The following is a 26014-nucleotide window of genomic DNA, read 5'->3' on the forward strand; positions in this document are numbered from 1 at the left end:
TATTCTGTCACCATTCACTCATCCTTGACTTGTTCCAAACCAGTTTGAGTTGTTTCCCTCTGATGAACACAAAAGAAGATACCCTAAGTCAATAGTTACAGGTTTCAAGCATTCTTCAAAATATCTTCTTTCAACATCTTCGTTTAACTTGCTTAAAAAAACCTCAAATGGGTTTGGAACAAGTCAAGGGTGAGTAAATGTTGGCAGAAGTATCATAACTGGCTTAACTATCATCTTACATTGTTCCAAATGTCTAACCAGTCAGGTCATTCAGTAAACTAAACTACAAACAAACCATTATAAACTCTCACAAACAAGACAGGCAACATAATGATTAAATCAAACATACTATTTAATCTCAAAATTATAGAAAAATACATTTAGCAATGCATAAATAAATAAAATCTGGATTTTTTTTACTGTTTGTTGAGTGAGATTCTGTTTCTGTTGGCTAGTGAACAGCGGTTGTTGATGCTAGTGTATTTACGAGAAGGGTTTTGATGGCTACTCCTCCAGCAGGATGTCCACCTCCTCCATGGGCATTCTCAGACGCAACTCCTTCTCAGTCATGAGGTCTAAAAACTCCTGCACACGTTCAGGAAACAGCTGCACTGCATCCATGTACAAGCCCTGCAAACACACACAAACTCACTTATTTGAAAACATGCACATTAGGAGTATGAAGTGTTTATCTGGCAGCCATTGTAACAGTAACACATACACACTCACCAGTCACTCTATTGGTTACACTTGTTCAACAGCTCATTCATGCAAATATCTGATCAATGGCAGCATCTTAATGAATTTCAGCATGTAGACATGGTCAAGGGGATCTGCTTAAACTTAAACTTAAGTGGCTTTGAATATGCTATAATTGTCAGTGGCAAACAGGTTGGCTTAACCTTTTCAGAAACTGTTGATCTACTGGTATTTACAAACGCTGCAATCTCTAGAATTTACAGAACAGCGTTAGTAAAAACATCCAGTGAGTGGCAGCTTTGTGAGTGAAAATGCCCAGAAGTCAGAAGAGAATGACTAGAGAATTAGTGGTTTGGAGCTGATAGAAAGACGAGTAACTCTTTGTAACAAAAAAACTATTGGTTATATCCAAAATCTGCAGAAGTCCAAATATGACATAAATATGTAATACATAAATATAAATATGAATACACAAAATAATAAGCAACATTTAAATGGCACATTCTGTCTGATTAATGTTGCTGACCATGTCTCATTCCTTTGATGACCACAGCACACTCATGTTATGCTGACAACAGGATAACACGAAAAAGTCGCAGAGCTTAAATCATCTCAAACTGGTTTCTTGAACATGACTGTGAGTTCATTAACCTCAAATGACCTGCACAGTCACCAGATCCTAATCTAATAAAGCTCCTCATGTCGACATCACGCTCATAGCAGTGTGATGTTGCTGTATATCGTCACTGGTGGGACACTAACGCACACCTCCCACCAGTGCCGATATACAGCCATTTCGCACTGCTATGAGCGTGATATCGCTCATTTACATCAGGGAAACAAAAGCATCACTATAACTCCTGAAAGTCAACAGACATGTGCTATTATTACTGTTACTGAAAGGCCTTTCAGAAGGTTTGCTAGTGGCAGGCACACAAAGATAATCTACCTTTAAACAGTAAGTAAGTAAAGTTTATTTATAAAGCACATTTAACTTCAGTTTGGCACTGACTAAAGTGCTGAACAAAACCATAGCACACATTCAAAAACCGTAAAATAACACTAAAAGTAATAATAAGAATAATAGTATGACACCAACAATGCACAATAAAGATTAAAAGCCAGGGAACGCTATAGAATAAAAATGTGTCTTAAGTCTGGACTTAAAAATAGAGAGAGAAGAAGAACACATAATGTCAGGTGGCAACTGGTTCCACAAACGTGGAGCAGCGACTGCAAAGGCTCTATCACCTTTCAGTTTAAGTCGTGACTTTGTAGGAATTTGTAGTCAAATTTAATTTGATGATCTAAGGGACCGAGGAGTTGACTGTAGGTTAATAAGTTCAGAATTTACATAAAGGTCCTTCATTCACTCACTAATCACAAACCATCGTGTGCGCATTTGTGATATTTCAATAACTTTGAAATACTGAGTAGCCTTAATAATAAAGGCAGTTCTAGAGGGACAAATGGGTCCAACCTGGTACTGGCAAGATGTACCGAACAAAGTAGCTAGTACATATACATACTAGCATTGGGAACCTCACCTTTACCCAGGGCACTTCCTGTAAAGCCTTGTAAAAGATTCCACTGCCTCTGTCTGCATTCCCATCACAGACCTGCGAAAAACACATTGAGAATAAGCTCAACATACATGTTTATGGCTTGAGATTAATAAACACTTCTAAAGTGTACTGTTTACAAGTTTACCATGAAGTTCAGATACATTCTCCACAGCAGAGGACAGTGGGCTCCGTGTTCTGTCCCAGTAGCGCTTTCAAACAGACAGCGGATACGATTGCTAAGACCATTCACTGGCAGGGTGGGAAGAGCTTCACCAGGAAGACGAGACCTTTGAAAGAGATGACATTGCACTTTGTTATAGGTCTTTGTCCACATAGCAACAATAGGGTACATGCACAGCTATTGTTTTTTTCCCATACTAATAAACTTCTGGTGAACGGTTAATGTGACTTTTTTTCCTTTTATACAGTTCCTTTTACAGCATTGATGTTGTTATGTAATTTAAATACAATCAGTTAAATAGACCTCAGCATTCATTTAGTTGTTTAAGCGTAAAACGAGATGGAAAGCCATTTACATGGACATGCCCGTCAGGATCAGCAGGTAAGGGCAGAAACTCCATTGAAAATACTGGAGTAAAATAAATGTTCATATTTTAAACACATGGGCAGGAAAAATGTAATTAAATGAAGTGCTTCTTGTACATTCTGAGACCCACTTTATATCGGATATCAATCAGGGAGTGAAAATCGTTGATTTAAAAAAAAAAAAAAAAACAGACCTTAAACGCGCCGATTTTGTAACACTGTATAGTTCACCGTAAGCATTTGACCCAGGTTACTGACAAATTAAAAGTCCTTCTGCATACTTCTGCATTTACCCTATTGTTTATTTTCTTTTGTGGATTTTAAATATTTAGCATCCATACATGTTTGGTTTCATGATATGTCTGTGTCCACATGGAAACAGTGTAATATGTATGCCACACCTACATGTGGCACTGTAAACAAAGACAGAGCTGCAGGATATACTGAAATCTCAGAGGAATGCAGTAAAGCACTTTTTTTTCTTCAGCATGTTGAGTACGGACATAAACAGAACATGGTGATGGTTTCAAAATATCTGACATGTGTAACTGCTAATGCATCTCCGCTGGTCGTTCAGTTGGTCCAACATTATCAGGTTTTGTTTTAATGGTGCTAATAAACTTAGCAGCAGCTCTGTAATCCACCATTGTTGTTGTTAGCGGTTGTTGTGCAGGGTTCGTCCTCATTCTGGTCGTGTCGTACTTTGATGTCATCCAAAAATAGGGGGTTTTGCCTATCTGTCGTCTACACTTAAGTCTATAAAGTAAAAAATAAATATTTCTAAATAAATGTATTTATTTTACTAGCAAATTTTTATACACAAATGCAAATTTTTTGTCTGTAAAGCCCCAGTTTCTCCTATTTTTTGTAAAGATTTGAAATATTACTTGGATACAATCTTTACCCCCAGAAATGTTAAAGCTTTAAAATCAATAACACAATGTGAATCTTACAGTATTGTCTCTTTTCTATAATACCCAGCTGACTGTGTTCTATTTTACCTTTAATACATCACTGTGATCATGCTTTGAGATAGATTTAAAATGTTCTATTGTAATTTATAACCCCTGGCATTATTTTTTGTTTATATTATTGTTTTGCTTTGTTTTATTGTCTATTTTTTGTTGTTATAGGATTTATACCCTTTCTGTATATATTTTTACTCTTGTTAAACGTTCCAATAAAAAAAAAATCTGTCGCCTACACAACGGGGGCCATTTTGAGATTTTTCTGCTCTGTAACGTGTTATTCAAAATGTTTGTTTTGGGAACTGACAACACCAGTATCATGTGGACGAAAAGGCAGAAACCATATTAAGCTTTTGTGGATTTACCTAACTTCATTGCCATTTGGACAGGAATTAAACCAGATATTTGTTTGGTAGCTAGCTTTAAAAAAACAACTAAATTTAAGTAATCAGCTTCGCAAAAATCTCTGCCAACTGTTCTTCCTCCGTGAAGGGATGAGATTGCAGATAGTAGGAAAAAAATAATGTGGCCCTTGTTGAAGAGCTGAGAATACAACACACTTATGTTACATTTGGAAACACATTAGCTGCAATGTGCTAGATTTACTGTTCCTGGAACTGTTATGTATACAAAACACAAAAATCTGATCTAAATAAAAAAGGAACAATAATTACACAATAAAAATAGAAATAAACCTAAATGGAAATAGAAGAAAAACAGATTATGCAGCACTCTTTTCTTTCTCACCTTTGCACAGAGTCCAGCAACTGTTTAAGACGTTGTTCTGCAGTGATGGCGAAGAGATACGGCACAACACTGTCCGTTTTCTTTGCCACGCTGTGAAAGAACCTGCGAGTTCGGCCTGCGCTGTGGTAGTGGTTCTCTGTTTGCAGGTAGAGATGCCATAATGAGGCACTGGAGGGCAGTAAGGAGAGCGCATCTGTAAGTGCCAATCTCAGTCGGGATAGGGGGAACGCATTAGTGTTAGTGTGATGGCGCAGCAGTGCTACATGCTGAACAACAACAGCCTCACAGTCCGCAAAGACCTTAGATCTCCGAGATCCATCTGCTGCTTCTGAATTCAAATGGCTGGGAATCAGTTTTTGGATGGCCTGACTGTACACAGCATGTGCTGCATCGATCCCCATTGTCAGGTACTGAAAAAGTCCAAAACATCCAATTAGACTGGACGTCCTATTGTGTTTCTTTGGAGCTCCAGCATTGCTGTCTGTGTTCTGCTCAGGTAAAATACTCAATAGGGCCTGCTCATATGCCTTTCTGGCCTTCAATATGACCACTGGGTTGATCTGGCCAGAGAAAGGAGTGTAGGCAGAACCTTCTGCTAATTTAGTCAGAATGTAGACAGCTTTGGAAAATGTGGAAACTGTATTACTGCTTAAAGCCTGTTCTACCTCTAGCTGTGCGTAAAGAAAGCAGAGCTTGCAGAGAACATGGTCATTTAGACCCCTAGAAATACCCATACTCAAGGCAGTGTCAAAAACTTTTCGAGCCTCTTCCAGATTTCCTAGAAGCCACTCCAGATGGGCATACTCTCTCCAAAGTGCCAGACTGCCCCTGTTCTCTGGCTCTTTTAGCAGCCTTTTTGCAAGACGTTTACTACGCTTCCCCTGAGACTTCATTTGTCTTTTATTTCCACTGCGTAAACACCTCAGCACCTAAAATAGAGAAATGATGAAGTAGGTTAAACTTGAATCAGTGCTGTAAAATAAAATTAATAAATAATTTATACTAATCATTTATTTGTAATATACAGTGAGTACTGTACATAGAAATATTAAGTGATTAACAGCCATAAAGCTACCTTGAGTTTCTCATACTGCAGCCAGCAAAGAGTAATAGCAGCTTGATCCTGTGCAGAGACGAGCCGGAGAGTTTGATGTAAAACATTGCAAAGAAACTCCTCTCCAGCTTTACACAGCCCTGCTTTGTTCCTGCATCCACTCAGACATGTCATGTGACCCACAGCACAGATCCCAGTCACTGGGAGGTCATAAGATGTCAGAGGTCGCTCCAGATCAGGGCCCTCTTCAAGGAAAGTGAGATCGTCCAGCAGAACGCTAGAGGAAGATGCTGTTTGGAACTTGGTTGAAGCTACGGGGAGACCGAGGAACTGCAGGAACGCCAGAATCAACTGCGCCTGGAGATCTGCTCTGTCCACACGAATCATGGACGGGCCAATATCATCGAATAAGACCTGCATGAAGACAGAAAAAGATTTAAAAGCACAGCACATCATTTTGGCCACTAGGGGGCCAAAATCCATGACAAACAAAGATGTAGTTTAATGACGCCACAAGTGGAATCATAGGAAATGTAATTTTTATTACATCCTATGGGATTCACCTTTATGGATGAGCTAAATTATTTAAACTTATTATGGTAGTATGAAGCAGAGCAAGGATAAAAGTTGTCAAGCACAGAAGCAATTGCTGATGAACGTTGAGCATGATGTGAGAAGTGGATTTTTTACTCTTTAAAGTATGAAGTTAACCTATATAACCAAATTGTATGTGTATAAAAGGAGTTATGTAGAGTTGGAGAGGAGAGATGGCTTGAATAAACAACTATTATGTCACAAGAAATGCATAAAAAAGGGGCAACACCTGCTGAAAGGGTTAAGTATGTATGGACAAGACATAAATTGTAGAAGGGTATATTTTGGGGGTTGTTCAGGATCCTGTGTGATAAATATGAAACAATGTAAAACAGCTGCAAAAGAGGACATGAGCAGGCTAGGGCATCAGAGAGGCAGAATCTACAGGCAGAGATGCTGCTGGGGGTCTCCTGAAAAATCTCCTTTGTTGTTGACAATAAAGAACTCTTCTGAAATCCAAACCCTCAGACTTGGCTGATCATTGAAACAAGAAAAGACCTCAACACGCGGCAAACTTCCAGCTCTTCTGGTTTATCATGCTAAATACATTTTAATGTTCTGTTATAATGCTGGTCTGTGCAGTCAAATAAAAACAAATAAACATATTAAAGTATCTTTGTTGTTTCCTGTTTTCTATTTAACCAAAAAAGTGATGGTGCGTGAAGACATAAGCATGGCAACACAGGACAATGCACAACAAGTTTAAATTGCTTGATTCTCTAGATTAGAACATTCCTTGAAACATTTGGGATAATGTCAGCAAAACATATATCGTTGTTTTAGTTTCTGAAAATTGTAACCTAATTTAATCTTAATTTTCATAATATTGTGCCATTAATCATAACTGGACATTTATCTCTGGCTAATTTGACTATGATTTAAACTATAATAAAAATAAGTGTTACAGATCTTGTTAAATATTCATTTTCATAATAAAAAAGTATCATCTAAAATACATATAAAATTTTATTGGGCCTACTTCTAAGTTTGTCAATAAATATAGCACCTGTCTGTCTGGGTCCTCGCAGTCCTCTTCTGATTGGCCCTTGGTTTTATCTGGTCTCCACGGCAGCCATTGGTTTGCCTCTCGGGATGCCTCCACATCTAACCAGATCTTCCACTTGGGCCAAGTTTTGTCTTTGATCTCAGAGTCCTCCTGCTCTTCCTCCTCCTCATCATCTGCAGACCACAGAGTTCACTGTATAGTTAGCTCTCAGAATTGATTAAAAACCCTTGACTTGGACAGAACTTTCTGATGTCTGTAATTGAACTTCAGTTCTTTGTGTGACAAGGATTCCCTATTACCCAAGTCCATGTAAAATTGTCAGAAATACCATCAACTCATCTATATGTAATACCAATAAGGTGGGCAATACGGTGGCTCAGTGGTTAGCACTGTCACCTCACAGCAAGAAAGTCACTGGCTCAGCTGTGTGGAGTTTGCATATTCTCCACATGTTGGCGTGGATTTCTTCTGGGTGTTCCGGTTTCCCCCACTGTGTAAGACATATGCTGGATAAGTTGGCAGTTCATTCTGCTGTGGCGACCCCTGATGAATAAGGGACTAAGCTAAAGGAAAATGAATGATTGAATACCAGTGTGTATTGGCAATGATCTCCATTTGTGTGAGTGTGTGTTTGGTTTGCACACCTGGCTCAGGCGGAATTACCCATCCTCCTTTCTCCTGCTGAAGCATCCAAGCCTTCCATCCACGAGCCCCCCGCTCCCCAATCCTGGGCTCTCCACTGTCCCAAAATGGCTCAAAAAAATCCACCTGGACACACAAGGAAATATCAAGATGGTACATAAATAAATGTAGTTACATCAACAAATAAAACCAAATAATGGATTAATGTTCCCAGGAATTTTGATGGATTTTCATAATTTGTCCTTTCATACCTACTAGCAGTGTTGGGCAAAAACGCACTACTAGTAATGCGTTACTGTAACGACATTACTTTTGACAGTATCTAATACTGTAACCCATTACTTTTTAAATATACTAACTCGTTAGTCTATTACTTGGAAAGTTAATTAATTTTGGCTGCAGTCTAGCCTACATCTTTCTGTTTACAGCGGCGCCGGATTGTGGGATTGGTGGAGGCCAAACAACCACAGTAAAGAAGACGCGTGTTGTATGAGGCGTCAGACTGGACAAAAGGCAAGCGAAAGCAGAGACCGAATTTATGCGAGGTACACCAAGTGTGCTCGTGAGAGAGACCGAATGCGCGCGAGGTAGACCAAGTGTGCGTTCGAGAGAGACCGAGAGACTATTAACGTTACTATTATTAATTACTATTACTAATACTACTACGTTTGTTGTTTAAAATAAATCAGCACACATTTGTTATCTGTATAACAGAAGCGATCGATTAGTTTAGTAGACACAGCGACACATTTCTGTTATATTTCACAACACTTTATTTAAAATGTATAGTGTCGTATTGCTCAGAATAAATGCTGTGATTTATTTTTTAAATTGTTTTACATATTTTATAGCTGTTATACAACAGCAGATTTTGCACTTTGAATACACACAGCTTAATTTCCATAAGTTGATGACATACTATGTTTAATTTGTGGTTAGTTTAAAAAATTTCTCATTTTTGAGCAGCTGTTATGTTTTTGTTTTGTTTAAAGTGCATAAAATTCATGGTCGTCTACAATAGCAGTTCTTTTGGTGCCGAGTTTCACCAAATTGCTTCTGAATGATAATTCAATTACTTTCATTTATTTATTTAATAAAGGTTTTGTTTGTTGCATAGTTGTTGCTAGTTTTCATACTCAAGCTGTGAAGGAACATGTTTAAGGGTTCAATACAACAACCTTTATGATGCTGAAACAACTTTAGTTTTTACTTAAATAAATTAGTGTTTAAAAAAAGAGTTTTTGTTGTGAGAATGAAAATAATTAAAACTGTGCAGCTGGTCAACAGTGTATTCTCCATGCAGCACTGAAGGAACGTTATAAAAACAATTATGGGAGAATTAAAAATGTTCTTTGGAAAAGTAACTCAGAAATTACTCTTAACAGTAATGCATTGCTTTTTTGTGCAAGTAATCGATAAAGTAATCGAGTTACTTTTTGAATGAAGTAACTAGTAACTGTAACTAGTTACTTTTTTTCAGTAACTAGCACAACACTGCCTATTAGATATCAAAAATCTAATAGACGCTCCTTTTTTTATATAAACTATTTTAACACACACACAAACAATACATAAGTCAAATAAAATAAATTAAAATAAATAAAGAACAGAAAAAATAGGACACTAGAGTCACCTACAGCATTTGCATCAGTCTTACACAATTATGTTGTTTCATGATAGGTTTAGACTTTCTATTTGAAATCAAATATTTAAAGCCAAGCATATAAAGAAAAATCTGCTTAAATGTAAAGTCTTTTTGCTGTTTTGCATGACTGAATTATGAAATGACTGATATTCATAGGTTTTTGATTTAAGATCCATTTGCAGAATCACTAGCAGCAACACACTCTTTCACATTTAAGTGCTGCGAAATGTGTACTCAGCTGAACGGGGAAATCTTGTTTAATTTGCAGTAACATAGTGTGCCAAAACGACCTCATACTGCAGTGCCCAAGAACTTGTTCAGCCAATTACAGAAAGACGCCAGGGGTGGTCAGCCAATCGCATGCTGACTGAGTGATTAAAGCAGCAGTGATGTGCACCAGACCATGACACTCACTGATTGATGTTTGCTAATTTCCAAGGAGAAGAAATGCAAAGAGGATCACAATTGTTTACTATGGTAAATATGCGGAGTGGGTATAATAACCAGTTAATCACAGATATTATGTTTTAATAATCAACAAGAATCAGCTTGTTGGTGTAATAACAGGAACATTTCTGCCACTCTGAATCTTGCAGAATGTGAATGTGAATGTTGACAGATATTTCTGCTGTTAAAAAAGAAAGCAACAGTGTTTGTGAATATGCCTCTTCAGCAGATCTGGCAACACACAGTTTCATGTGAATATGCAAACACCTCATGCTGTATATAGTTATGATTTCTACACACTTTTTTCCAACATAAAATATTTTTACTACATATCTTTATTTAGTTTATCTAAAATTTCACTGCACAGAAAGAAACACAAGTAAGAAAGAGGGCTGCACAATACATCGTTTCAGCATCGATGGCGTAATGTGCGCATAACCAAGTCACATTGCACAATATGCAACGTTGAGTCTGAATTATAGTTGACGAGGAGCTACAGAATTGTATTTAATTACTGTATTTATACACGATTTATGCCAAAAAAGTTTTTCTTACTTAGAATTGTGTAATTTCTAGTCCAAATATCTACATTTTAAAGTGAAAACAAGATTATTTTACCTGCCCCAATGACAAATAGTTTTGTTTGTTTTAAGGAAAAACTTAAAAAGTAAAGTAAAGTTGAAAACAAAACAACATTTTTACTTGAGTAAAAGTAAAGCATTTTTGCATTGGCTGCACAATATTGGGAAAAATGTTCATTAGAATATTTTCTGTTAAGCTCCTTTGACACAATCCACATTGTATAAGCACTATATAAATAAACATGAACTGAATTGAATAGTTCTGCTATTTATATCACAATATTTCACCAAATAACTTGATTTGCTCTATTTTGAAATAATCAATACCTTATTATTGAATGGGAAGATTTTGTAGAGGAGTGCATTTGCAGAAAATATAAATGCCAGCATAGATAAACACAGTAGAGCAACAATTTAATTGGAGTCTAACAATGTTCAGGTACAGAAATTAAATAATGAAACGAACAAAAAAATAGCATAGTCTTCATTATAACCATTATTAAATAAATGTTAACTTTTGTTAAAGCTACAAAGTGCAATAATTTCTTGTGCCTAATTGCTTTAAGCTCATTTCAAATGCTTACACAGTCACAGGTCTTACACACACGCACACACACAACTAATATACTTTCTAATTTTCATGGTTAAACTGAAACAACTCTACAATTGTACCTGGTCAACTATAATTCTGACTCCACATTACAGATCCTGCAATGTTAATGTTAATTGCGTATTCACACATTGCAATATCGATGCTAAAACGATCTATTGTGCAGCCCTAACTGTGATTATCCAGTTTCTGTACTGAATACTGTTAGACTCCATAGAAAACGATTAAATGGTGATAGTCAAGTAATCTTATGACAATATCCCAAAATCGCAATATTTACCACAGAAAAATAAAATATCACAATGTCAGATTTTTCCAATATTGTGCAGCCCTAGTAAGAACTACATTTTTTTAATTGGTTGTTTGGATAACTCCAAAAACTGACTACACTGTTTTAAGTAACCTAACTTACATTTCTTTGGGCTATACATACCATGCTGGCATAAGACACATTCAAAAATAAACCGACAAGAGAATTAAAACAAATTAAAAGACATTCATCCCCAAAATCCAACATTCTGTCATCATTCTGTCATCATTTACCCACCCTTGGCTCATTTCTATGTTAAGCTGCTTTGACACCATTTACATTGTAAAAGTGCTATATAGATAAAGATGAATTGAATTGAATTGAATTCACACCAGTTTGAAGTTTGTTTTTTTTTCGTTCTGTTGAGTACAAAAGAAGATATTCTGAAGAATGTTGGAAACCTGTAACCACTGACATCCGTAGTATGAAAAACAAGTACGACAGAAGTCAATGGCTACAGGTTTCCAACATTTTTCAAAATATCTTCTTTTGTGTTCAACATGACAAAAAAAATCAAATGAAATTAGAACAAGTCAGGGGTGAGTAAATGATGACAGAATTGTCATTGAACTATCCCTTTAAGTTGTGTGGCTGTAGTGGCAGTGCTTCAAAGAAAATTAATGAAAGAATGCAACATTAACGCCATAGTTTAATACTTTTGAATTTGAGCTGTACCTGTTGTCTGGTGGCCAGATTCTTTACATTGTCTGGCTTGAAGAAAGTGAAGTCCAGTAGGGCTTGAAAAAGACAAACGGCTTTCTCTGTATGACCTGCCTGACGCAGGAAATGGCACTGCAGCAGAAAGATATCTGCCAGACAAAAGAAAACACACAGCTGACACTTGAAATCTGATCATATAATAATAACAAATAAAGATTGAAATCTGATCATAAAATAATAACAAATATCAATGAAATTAATATTTGACCTTTAAACTCAATTTAAATGTGTGCAATACTGCACCACCAGCTCTACGCACAAGAGGGCAGCACAGAGTCACAAAGATTTAAGAACTTATTTACCCAAAAATAATCTTTCACCCACATGCCTTACCAAACCGATATGACATTTTTAGCCAAGAAGCATCAAAAGGGTTTTAGAACAACATGAGAGACAGCACATCAAGACATGATGTAATTTTATGCATAAAGTAACCCTTTTAAACTCCTTTCAGACCCTGCTATGCTCATGTGTCCCCACACAACCCATTAGAATTTCACTTTAGATCTTATAATTAGCCAACCTCTGCTAAAATAACTGCATGTGTAAATTTCATCTCAGTTTAACAAATGTGTGCTCTGGGAGAGCTGATCCAGATACACGCAGCACACTGACCCAATCTATCGAGGTAATTGTTTGATTAAGCTAATTGAGAAGCCAGTGATAAAGAGCACAGAACAGCAAGCGGTCTGGCCCAGAATCACACACATGCATGCATGGTCACAGCGATTTTAACGCCTGTTCATTTTGGCGAATCCTATTGAGGGGAAACCCAGGACAGTGATGTTTGTGTTCCGACTCACTGTCTGTCTCTCTCTCTAAACAGACCCACACAATACATCCTCTAAAGTAGCTGACAAACAGCATGCCAATCCACTTCAAAAACACCACATCATCACCTTTTACTGTTGCCTGCCAGTCGATCCCTGCCATACACACACACACACACACACACACACACACAAACAGAGGGCAGGCTGCCTAAACGTACACTTGCACAAACTGTCCATGAGCTGCTTAACTCTACAAATATTTATGCACGTAATCAAAACAAGTTTACAGTTTCCACCCAATTGCTGTCACAGCAACATGAGGGGAGAGAGAGGAAAAAAATAACCCTTGACTGCAAATTCACATCTAGATGAGTCAAATCTAAACGATGACAATGCAAAAAATAATCAGAGGACACAAGGGGACATTAAAAATCATGTAAAGGTAAATTCACAATGCATGACAGATTGGGACAATCAAAAGATTACAACACACAACATTTGTCAGACGGTCTACGATCTGACAGGTGCTTATTCAGCATGTTCAATCAGAGAAACAAGCTCTGACAGACACCAACTGACACACTTATTAGAAAAAACCTGACAAAGTGCCTGTCTGCATCTGTCGTGTGGTGTGAATCGTTCTTTAAAATGATACATTTAACAAAATATGACTGTACCCAAGAGATCTTCCTGTGTGCCTGGAAGTGGAGGGTGAGACACCATGCTGCCATCCTGGACTGCACTGAGCGTGCTCAGACACTTGCCGAAAACACCATTGACCTTAGACACGGAGAAAGTGCTGAAATGGCTCTGTGTGAAGAGCAGATACTTCCTCCATAAAGGTGCACTGTTTGGATGGATGAACACTAGCTTTTTCCACTCCTTCTGCAGGACAGCAGGCTCCCATAACTCCTTGCACAGACGGAGTTTCTCCAATTTCAGGTTCACGTCAGAAGGGTTACTTTCCACTGCTCTGTCCATGATGGAGAGCTTCTTCTCCAGCACAGCACGAAGAGACATCTTCCTCATTTCTGCATCACAGTCACCGGCAGAAGAAAACGACCCAGAACCGAACGCCAGCTCATCCTAAGCAGAGACATAGAAAGAGAAATGCAAACAATGACTATGTTTACATGAACATCAGTAATCAAATTATTTGCCTTAATCTGAATAAGACAATAATATGATCAAGGTGCTTACATGAGTTGCTTTTTGAAAGTTTCCATTCACGTTTCTATGTTATAGTACATAGATCGATTAACATCATCACATCACCATTTGACGCTAATTTCCTTTGGTGTCTCACAAAACAACAGTTTGTGTTTGTCATGGCACCATTTGTGATTTTGTTTTTCATTTTTAAAGTTCAACAGCATAATTTCTCACACTATGTGCAAACATTCGATGGCAGATTCAAATTCTCAAGCAACAGGTCAACTCTGCCATTTCATTGACTAACTTTTTATCCATGCCCCCGCAACAAACTCAGAGGTAAAGGATAAGATTATGCAGCAAGGACAGGTTGGAGAATTCTCAACTTAGTCATCGTTTTCCACTCGCACCAAAAATGTGCTCTCCTGCTTAAAGCCATTCTCATTTGTTTGTTTTCACAACTGCTGTGTGTGTATCCTGTCGCAAAATGCAGCTACAAAATGGTAATAGTTCAATTAAAAGTTCAAGACACCCTGGAGTACTTTTTTTAAAAATTGTAACAGATTTGTGTGTATTGAGCATCAGTTAAGACAATGTTAACATCTGTCAGCTTTAATTGTGAGGAAAACTGGATAATTTTGAGCTTCTGTCAGCTAATTTCATCTTCTGGGTGTAAAATAATTTTTGGGGCGGAATCAAAATCGGTGACGTAGTGCGAATCTGCTAGTGGAGTGATGATGTGTCGGTTTCTCATTATTATTCATAGCGGAGTTTTCTTATCCTATGAGAACACCCTGCTTCTTAATTATTTATAAGAACACATGCTTTCTGAAGGCAAAGCAGACCTGCCACGCTGTGAGACCCAGTGACTGGGTGAGACCGCATCTGCGCACGGCACGGGTCGTATGTGTTTGTTTCCATGATCCACGGGGTTTGTTGCATGTCTTTCCCCACAATGCTGTCGGATTGCAGCAAGCATTTTTGTCAGGATAGCTGTACGAGAATTGGAGAATGGGGTACTTTTATCAGTTGAGTTTGTTACCATTCAGACACATCGCCTATATCCATGCTGCTGTGTTCAACTATTTTTTAAATCCTCCAGATTACCCGCAGGGCTAATGGTTGGAATAGACAGTGCAAGAGACCTGCTGCACTGCTATACACTGTGTCTGCATTCAGCCCCGGGGATTGAGGAGAAGAAGCCTCCTCAATTATAGAGTTCATATAAACACGATTAAATTTATAATGATATAACAAATTGTGGTGATGTGTATGTGAAATCACAAATAGCAGGATATTAAATTACTGTTTATTTCTTTGCATTTTAACTTTGTAAACTATAAAATCATGGGTCTCTTCATGGTTTGTGTCTCATTTTGTTAGCCAACTGACAACAGTTGTTCTCTCCCCAATTTTTCCCCTGCTCCGAAATGGGCATGGAGTTCTGCAGGCAGAAGGAGAAGCGGACGTGGCCAGCAGAGCTCCATGCCCATGCCGGAGCTTTTTAAAAAAAAATTATGAGATAGACTTGAACCGAAAGAGGGGGTTTCATGGCCCTTTAAGGTGTTTAAATGTCTGTACTGCACTTTAATAATCCGACTAAAATAGGCATACTCCACATGTCTTAATCCGATTTCTGTTTAGTTTGATTATGATTAAGCTAATAATACTATTACAATCAGAGTACTGGTGTCTATGTAAACATACTCAGTGAAACCTGTACATTTTTGTTTCTCTGTAGGCCTACCTGAAAGTGTACAAAGTCCAGCCACAGCTTGATGTCAGTAGGATTCTCCCGTAGGTTCTTGTTAAACTCCTCCACTCGAGTGCTCAGAAGAGTGCTGTTGCTCTCTTGGGCTTCAGTGCCCTGTTGATCTCCCCTGAGCTCCGGCTGGCCCTTGCCCTCCAGCCACAAAGTGGTTCCAGGATCATAAATGCCCAGTGGATTGACCCATGATTCTAGTATCTGGGTGGAAGAGCCCTGTTCTCCACCACAGACCGTAAGTTTGATGTAGGGATCAGAGTTGGGGGTGCTGCCTTCAGAGAGTACAGGCAAAGCTGGCAGACCCCTTAACTGAAGCAGCTGACGGGTGGAAGAAGAGAAATAGCGCTCTGGTTTCTTGTCCACCCGCTTCTTCTCTGATCCTCCATCAGTCCAGGTCACAGCCTGCTTTCTCAAGTCCAACCCTAGACACGAGCCTCCCTTCCTCTTATACCTAAAAGAAGATTAAATTGACATGAAAAACAATATCAGAAGTGATTGGTGGAGGATCTATAAGCCTTTCCATTTAAGTACATTGCAGAAAATATGAAGAAAGGCTTCAGATTCTATCTAGGCTTGCTGACAGACAAAGGACAAAGTAAACACAAGAGTTGGCAGGTGACTGAAGGAGGAAGCGATAACTTGAGAAATTGAAGAAAAGAGATGGTAGATTCATCTGCTCTTTGGTGCATTGCTTGACCTTCTTGAGATAAGAGTGCTGGGATGCACCATAAAAGAGTCGAACACAAACTCTTCGCACATGAGCCTTAGAGGAGTGTATGGGGGCATCTCTGTGACAGTGGGGGAATCGGGACAATCAGAGAGAATGCGAGTATTGATTGTGGTCTCTTAAGTTACAGATGGCAGCTCTGACACCAGATTAAAGCTGATAGTTGCTGGAGAACTGCCAGGCCGATATCTGTTGCCTCTGAGCAGCTAATAAACCCTTCACTTTAGCCTGCAGTGCCAGAACATGGGAGTAAATAAGACCCAGAACAACACTTATGGAGAGCAGGGGTGCAGAAATTTCACAACAGCTGCATGCTGACATCAAAGTAAAATAGATTTACATCTCCAAAAGGAAACATCAGCCATTGGGAAAGCAACAAGACAAGTTTTAGGCTTTGGCTCTGCATTCATGAAATGAGCCCTCAGAGCTACTTTGCCATTATCAATGCATTCAGTATGAATTAATTTCTTTTAATAGAGTAAGAGAACCATTACATATGATAAATTATATCTTTTTTGGTAACACCATTTAATATGGTGGCTAAAGATGCATTTACTAACATGAACAAACAATGAACAATACATTTTTACTGTATTTGTTCATGTTAGTTAATGAAAATCCAGTCATTTATTGTTAGATCATGCTAACTCACAGTGCATTAACAAATGGTAACGCATGAATTTTGATATTATGCATTAGTAAATGTTAAATTAGAAATAATAAATGCTGTACAAGTATTAGGCATGGGCCGATATAAGATTCTGACTGTATGATAACCTTGGATAAAAATATCACAGCTTCAAGGTATCACAGTATTGTGATTACTGCTCTAAAATTTTATTCTTTTTAAATGTCTGGGTAAAAACAAAAACTTTTTCCCCTTTGAACACAATATATTTTATATTAAGAAACATTTAAATATTTTGGAAGAGTAACACGTCAGGCTAAATGAATTATTGACTTGTGCTGTCTTCATTTGTTTCAAAAACAGATTTTTTTACAATTTAAAATGGCATCTTTGGATATCTTTTCTGCTGGAGACACTGTTGTCCTAAAAACGAATAAATAAAAAAACATAAATAAAAAATCTTACACATACCTTAGAAAATTTTGATGGTTTTAAAACCTTGAGTTTTCCAAACCGCGGTATACCTTGAAAACGGTTATCGTCCCATGCCTAACAAGTATTGTTCATAATATGTTCATGTTAGTAAATACATTAACTAACATTAACTAATGAATCATCATTGTAATGTGTGACCTCGATTTTTTAGTATAAATTACATTAAAGGGTTTTTAATAGATGCAGGATGGAGCTAAATGGAAAAATATTAAAGGACTCCAATTTTAGACGTAAGATAAGTCTTTGGTTCAGCTCAAAATACCCATCAAATCACTTATTTAACCCTCCTGAATATGTCCATTATAGGCTGTGACAGTTTTCAGATGACAGTGTACCTTTAATGGTACTGTGCCTGTGCCTTTAATGCAAATAAGCTGGTTCTCCCTGCCCATTGTTGCCCACATGCATGTTGGCTTCTACTGCGCCATGTCAGATAAACAGCACAGTGACAGACAGACATGGAAGAGGCAGATTCAGGATTCAGCTCATGGATTATGGATTCAGTTCCTGAGTCAAAGATATCAAGTAAGTTTATTTGATATATTTGTGGTGGAGTTTATACAAGTAAATCCTTGCAATGAATCTCACACAAATGCCATTACAAAGGTCTTGTGTATTCTATAGTCTTAGCCTACGTCACATTGTCATGGGCCTTGAAATGGCTGTGATTTGGATCCTATTTTAATGTCAGGAAATTTAAAAAAGAGATTTGCTGTGTTTATATCACTTCAATATGACAGTGGACACAGTATACCTACACAAAGTTCTGTTCAAACAGCTTCCAAAGGCTGATTTTGCATCATAGGTGCCCTTTAAGTATGTTTAAAGGGATAACTACCAACATGTGCACATTGATATTCAATTCATCTTTTTTTCTATAGCACTTTTACAATTTGATTAACTTTTTGATTAATAATTAGATTATGCGAAACATAGAAGTTCTAGTAAATTGAAATTAAAACTGTCAGTCCAGTTTTCAGAGTTGAAGTTCAGTTTAGTTCAGTTCAGTGTGGTTTAATTTTCACTGCTGAAAGTCACTGAAGAGCAAATCCATCGAAGTCCCAAATAGACAGACACTTGCATGTACAATCAAGACGTTTCTACTCCATGTTTAGTGTTTTTGAATAAAAGGTTTACAGAAATTAGTTTGTCCTGCAAATTTTTATTTATTTATTTTTCTTCCCCTGTTATTTGTAATTGTTATTATCATTTTTTTTTTCTTCCATCATCACTGTTGTCACAACATGCATGACTCCAGACTGTTTAATTATTGTATTTGACTCTGATTATTGTGTTAAGCTGCCTGTGGGTGTTCAATTCTTGGGGTGGGACTTGGGTTAAAACAAAAAACTAGAAAGAAGGAAACTGTAATGTTTATTGTTGTCTTGTATAAAAATATTATTTTCCTTTAATTAAAAAAGGTTTACAGAAAGGATCTTATGAAGTCAGATAATTGGTAAGGTAAAGTACAAATGGAATCAGACCTAACCATATGACTTTGTCACATTGCTAGTTTAGCTCACATTGCTAGTCTTGGGGTGAGCAATGCATCTGTGCAAGTCGTTACGGGAAAAAAAATTACTTCCCTTGTAATCTTTAATTGAAATCTGAAAATGCACCTCCTGTTTTTTTCAGTTAATTCAATTCAATTCAATTTCAATTCACCTTTATTTGTATAGCGCTTTTACAATGTAGATTGTGTCAAAGCAGCTTCACATAAAAAGTCATAGTAAACAGTGTCGTTCAGTTTGTAGAGTTTAAGTTCAGTTTAGCTTAGTTCAGTGTGGTTTAAAAATCACTACTGATAGTCCAAACACTGAAGAGCAAATCCAACGATGCGCAGCTCTACAGATCCCGAACCATGGAAGCTAGAGGCGACAGTGGAGAAGGAAAAAAAACTTCACTAATTGGCGAAAGTCAAGAAAAAAAACCTTGAGAGAAACCAGACTCAGTTGGGCACGATCATTTTAATTTCTCCGCTGGCTAAACGTCTTAAACTATTTTAACGTAGTTAAATTATCAGATCATATATGTTTTATGTAATGGGTGTGGTTAACATTTAACCACACCCCTCCAACTGTCAGGTTTGACAACAAACAGAAACAGGGAGCAGGATGAGTCTGTTAGGTTGTCATAACTGTTCTAAACCCCCTTGGCTGATCTTTCTGAATGAAATGTCTACTTTACTACATCCAATCAGCTCGCAGTAGAAAAAACAAGCCACGCCTACTGTTTTCTCATTTAATATTTCGTTTCTCTAGGAACTGCGTCACAATACGAAAAAAATAAATACGGTCGCAGCTATCAGTTCATGTGGACTTTAAAATGTATGTTTTTTACACAGTAATAAAAAAAACATTTGAGGGTCAAAGGGTGGACAGAAAACGCCTCTGGAATTGAGATGCCAATGATTTCATGTGGATTTCAAAGGGGCTCTGCAAACAGAAGCTGAGGATCTAAAAGCTGTTGAAAGAGAAACAGGAGCACAATACACACTGCAGCTCTGTAGTACACAAACAGATGCAGTGCTCCCCTGCATTGTAGAGCGTCTGGCACCTGCTGCTGTGGAGACTGGCTGACCTTCAGAGTGCCAAACAGACCCAATGAAAGAGGAGAGCATCTGTGTGTGAGGCAGACAGACACACACACAGATAGTGAGTAAAGTTACCTGGCTATGTCTCCCCTATAGAGGGATTTGTATTGCCAGTTGGCACGGTCCGCTCTCCTGTCGATGCAGAAGGGGGAGTCAGTGGGGGTCTGGAGGTCATCCAGCCACATAAAGGTCTCGCTCACCCGAACATGAGCTTCCTCTCTGCAGACAAAGTGGACGAAAGACAATGACATAAACAAAACACAGAGAGAGAGAGAGAGAGAGAGAGAGAGAATCATTTGAATCTATAGGGTTAAACATGTCTAAACTAGAAATATGGATATGAAAAAGCTACACAAAAATAGTATGCATAGCCAAATAAATAAATAAAGTTAATCCGAAAACTTAAATAAGATATGTTTATTAATAAAAAAAACACATCCTGCTTTTGTAGTGTACAAAAAATAATATCACTTTAGTCATTAGATTTCGACTCTAATGTTAACTAAAAAAAGTCATCAAAATGTGAAAAAGTAACAACTTTTTAGTTCCTGATGAACTGGCCCTTTAAGAGATTAATGTGTGAAGCCTTTTAAGCCAGACGCAAATTAAAAAAATGAAAAGGAAAAAAAAAGATCAAAGAACACCATACGGAAATTTGTCTGAACCCACCTGTCAGTGTTCTCCTTTTTTAAAAGGTCACTGGGGTATATGGTGTCTGATTCAGACCCACTACTTTCAGAGTTATCTCTGCTCCTCTTCTTCTTGTGTTTTTTCTTCTTTTCTTTCTTTCTCTTTTTCGATCTGCCATGGTTGTCTCCTCTCTCTTTACACTTCTCCTCACTGCATTAAAATGAAAAAGAAAATTCACTATTACCTCTGACAAACACCCTGCAGATGTATGCATTATTAGAATCAACTCAATTTTTTTATTGAAAAATATCATAATTAGTCACTTAATTCGTATTTGTACTCATATTTTTAAAACTGGGTGTTTAATCTAAATTTAAAACAGGCAAACCATAAAATATTAATTGACATTCATACATGGCTATGTATGTTTAGGTTAAATATTATATTTCATAAAACAGTCTGGTTCTTGAATCTGATTGGCTGATAGCCGTGCGATATTCTGCAAATAACAGCACTAGTACTACCTCTTCACCCTTCACCCTCGTGTGTTACTCCACCCACATACAGCGACAAGCAAAGGACACTCTACAGTTTGACAAATATTGCTGCTGTTGGACAACATAATGTACTTATGGGGCTTTTTTTAGTCGAGAATGTAGTGGTTTAGATTACAACTATGCCATTTATTTATAAGGATAGTGCCTATTATAAATATTTATCATTTCCGAGGATCAACCACCATCAGCCTGTCTGAGTAGACCAAAGAAAGTGACGGTTGACGTTCCGCCACAAGATGGCTACAGAGATCACATAAGTCCTTAGGAGAGAAAACAGTATTTTCCCAACGCAAGTTTCAAATTACAGCTGAACAAATAATTATAAACCAGATAAGTGAGATTGTAAGACGATCTCTCTCTTCTGTATTTTGTGGTGCTGTATTTATGCCACAGAAACTGTTTGCTTTGCTTTGGCTTTTTGGGGTTAATTATTGTAATCTCCAGATTACAACAATGTAATACTAGGAAATCTCTGTAAACTGATGGCATTTCATGTCGTTCAGCCTTATAATCTTAAAATGTGATCAAAATCACCTGTTTTGCCATCACTTTAGACGTTATGCTAGAACATCATTCAAACACTAGCTTTAAAGTGACGTGTGAAGTATCAACGGGTTCTGCTATTCTGACATCAGCTGCAGATGTGAATAAAAGGCGGAAGTAGTTCCTTATACAAAAGGATTTTGAAACTTTTTAACGTTTAATTTTCTTATTTATACACACGATTATGCTGTCGAACTGTTGTAAAAAACACAATATGACACTCGTAGAAGTGCGATGAGGCTGCATATCGTCACTGGTGGGACACTAAGGCAGAATTTAAAAATCTGTTATTAATTACTCAGCCTCAAGTCATTCCAAACCGCTGAGACCTTCATTCATCTTTGAAACATGAATTCAGATATTTTAGATGAAATCCGAGAGCTCTCTCAGCCAACAGTACTCATACAAAGCTCCAAGAACTTTGTTTGGCTTTGCTTTTTTCACCACATCAGGTCAGGGTGCACGCTTACAACTGGCTGTTTGATTTTTTGCTATTAGAGTCAAAGTACAACACAAAAGCACCATATTGCCCATAGTAAAAGTGAACCATGATGACAACAGTTTATTTATTCATAATTATTAAACAGGAAAAGATTAAAAGATAATCGGGCCTGATTCAGCATGAATGCTGTTTTTAGCAAGTTCCTGCTCTGCAGAACAAAAAAACATACACACACCGTTAGCATCTCATCCATCAACACATGAGAACAGTAGAAACAGTCACCAATCATATCAATGGCTACAGTGATAGTTGACCATCAGATAACAAACATGGGATTTTTTCAAAAGTCTCAGTCTTGGTATTGTTTTTAGATGTTGTGGGATCTCATTCCATGCTTTTGTCAATACATAAAATAAAGATCTCAGTCCATAATAGTTTTTAAAAGCCAGTAACGGCAAACATCAATTTGTTGCAGATGTGTTGGAACAATCAGTCCTTGTTTTGTCCTTGTCTTGTCCTTGTTTTGGTACCAAAGCACAAAGGGCTGCTAAGGTAGGACTATTTAAACTGGATAGTACAGTTTAATCCCTGTGTTCATAATATCATTTAATAGTGAAACATTTGTGTGATTATAGTTGACTGAAGTCTGGCTAAAGTCACATGGAATGATTTGAAAATGTTTTTGGTTTCTTTTCTGAGTTTTGAGTGTCTCAGGACCATTGCTATACATGAAGGATGAGGGAGCTCTCGGATTTCATCTAAAATAAGTTCAGTTTTGTTCTGAAGATAAATGAAGGTCTCAGGGGTTTGGAACAACATGAGGGTGAGTAATCAATAACTGAATTTATTTATATGAGGAATAGGAAAGTGGTGTGAACTAACCCTAAATACATTTTAGCATTTCTCAGCTCAATTTAAATAGTCACACACTTCAGGTGGACCTTTTAGAATCTGTTAGTTAAGTTTTAATTACGCAAGATCCACACAGGTGATAAAGTGAGTTTATTGAGCCAGTAACTGCACTGCACTGCGCTTCAAAGAATCAGATGACCTTGTGCCTGCCGGTTCCTCTGTCTCTGCTCGGGCTCTGTCTGTGGCTCGCTGATGAGTCTTCAAAGCATCTTCTGTGTTGAAGCTCTGATTACTCAGCCATTCCAGATCCGCTGGAGCTGTGAGATGAAACATTCAGTCAAAAAAATTAGCTCTGCTGGTTTCTTAAGAACTGAAATAAAATCAGTCACTTGTGACAGACATCCTGTAAAAATGAAGCGAAACCTCAGAGGAGTGCATCCAATGATGAGACTCACATACAAAAAAAAACTTTGCTAAAGAGGGATGATTCGCTTAAGTAGTGAAAAGGACAGAGGCATGATGCTATCTGTTACTCTCCGGACAGCCTGGGGAGGAGCCAGATGCATTGCTGACCTGCCCGATATTCTGCACAAATCCCCCAATGGCAGCAGAGATGTTCTGCATGCAGGGCAGTTTGTTCTTTTCTAATGAACTCTGTAGTGTGAAAACGGTCCATTGCCAATCATTTGATATTGATTGGTAGGTATGTGTGTCTTCTTTTAGCTTATCAATTGCTCTCATCTATAAATGTCCTGTATTTAGAATAGATTATTATTGTGTGTGTGTGTGTGTGTGTGTGTGTGTGTGTGTGTGTGTGTGTGTGTGTGTGTGTGTGTGTGTGTGTGTGTGTGTTTTTGTGTGTGTTTATGTGTGTGTGTGTAGAATATGTGCTGCCAGCAGTGCTTGTAAGAATCACTTCAACTCCTGCTGTGTGTGCAGATTATGAGCTGCCAGTGGAGCTTATAAGAATCATTTCAACTATTGCTTAAATAAAAAACAATTATCAAAATAGTACAAACCAAAATCAAAAATATAGACATTTGTGTATATGGACAGGAAGTACAGGTAAATAGATGTTTGGCTGAAAATTTATAATTTATTAATGAAATATTCCATATTTCCTTACTATAATCTGACAGCATGCCAAACATCTGAGAACCAGAATATTTAACGTAGGTAAATATACACAAAAGTTTTGCTGTCTTCAAAATCTAGTCAATCCCCCAATCCCTCCAACCCCACAAAAAAAAAACTAGCTACATTACTCAGTTACCATCTATGGTAGGTAATGCATTACGAGTTACTTTTGCATTACTTTTCTGACCTGTCTGAGGCTTGATCTCTTTCAGAACTTGTAGGATTTTTTGCAGAAGCTCTGCAATTAACAATACACTACATAGCCTACACCTTCCCTAACCCCAAAAATGCGTGGGCCCTTAGAATTGACCTAAGTTCTCCTCCCCTCTTAGCTGTGCCCCTCCTGTTGACACAACCCCCCTTTCCCTTTCTTTGATCCATTCAAAATTACAAGCAAACTTCCATCACAGAAATGTACGGCTCTGTCATCTTGGTTTCTGTCTGTTCTGTTTCTGTTCCTGCATTCTCTCATTGAATGTGGGATTCAACGTGACTATGATTATTTTAGTTCAGCTATTTCTTTTATAAGCTAATTCATTAAACAAAAAAGTAACTCACATTATATTTGTTAAAAAGTAACTCAAATAGTATTACTTCATTTCTAAAAGTAACGTGTTACTTTACTCGTTACTTAGAAAAGTAATGTTAGCACGTAACTCGCGTTAATTGTAATGCATTGTGCCCAACACTGTCTGCGAAGGTGGTTGCGAACTACTTCAAATAACTTTTTTTTTTTTTACTTTTTCTACACAAAAGAACGACAACAAACTGGCCATCATTGAGACGTCTGAGGATGGGGAAATATTTTTAACGACAGGACATTTTTTACAGAATATAGTCTACACAGTATCCATTAAAGACCGTTTTATTGTTAACATGTTGCACAATGTTGTATGCTTCAACTTATTTACATTCAAGAGGACTGTCACTGAGTTCAGTCAGTACTCTCTAACAGACTCGCTATTAATCACAGATCCTACAGGTGATATTAGAATTACAATTTTATGTAAAAGTGCATCTGATAACAATATTACTGTTGCAGTTGCAGTAACAGCACTGCTTCACCAAATCAAGCAGCTCTTCCAGAACTAATCCGCGCAAAAACTAGGCTTCGTTTAAACAGTCGTTTCATTGAAGCATCATCAAGTGTACATGCCCGAATCCTGTATGAAGCTCTCCTGGACGCTACTAGACTTCGAGCATGTCAGAGATCGTTTACCTTTACTTTCTGCAGAGCTATTGCTGCCTGACAGTCCGGAGAAGGACGGGAACAGAGCCATGTTGCTTTAAACACACATCAAAACAGACGCGAGCCGATGACGTCATCTACCGGCGACCTGACAGGAAAGCATGCGGCGATGAGAGCGAATCGGTTCTTTTGAACAGCTCGCATTTAGGAACCAGTTTGTTAAATGATACAGCACTTCCTTTGTCATTACATAAATAAAAAACAATTGGATGAGTACATCACAATAACGTTTGTAAAAAGAATAAAGTAAGTATAATAATACGTTTTGAAAAAAAAGTATTCAAACATTATTAAAAACATGCTTTATATTTATATAAAGTTATATTTAGATATATTT

At 37.5% G+C, this 26014-nt stretch overlaps 1 protein-coding gene across 1 annotated transcript; it reads right to left on the minus strand.

Annotated features, from left to right (window-relative positions):
* Positions 1-334: 334 nt before the first annotated feature.
* On the minus strand, positions 335-25736 carry nrde2 (NRDE-2, necessary for RNA interference, domain containing). The gene is made up of 14 exons (XM_056477451.1): positions 25648-25736; positions 23491-23608; positions 20937-21107; positions 20343-20486; positions 15807-16275; positions 13585-13993; positions 12090-12223; positions 7824-7947; positions 7180-7352; positions 5601-5993; positions 4526-5454; positions 2410-2551; positions 2247-2318; positions 335-630 (listed from the first exon to the last, which is right to left on the minus strand). The coding sequence occupies exons 1-14, from the start codon at positions 25706-25708 to the stop codon at positions 505-507; spliced, it is 3465 nt and encodes a 1154-aa protein (XP_056333426.1). The 5' UTR covers positions 25709-25736; the 3' UTR covers positions 335-504.
* Positions 25737-26014: the final 278 nt, after the last annotated feature.

The sequence above is a fragment of the Danio aesculapii genome, chromosome 17, assembly GCF_903798145.1.
Source record: "Danio aesculapii chromosome 17, fDanAes4.1, whole genome shotgun sequence".
Taxonomy (NCBI): domain Eukaryota; kingdom Metazoa; phylum Chordata; class Actinopteri; order Cypriniformes; family Danionidae; genus Danio; species Danio aesculapii.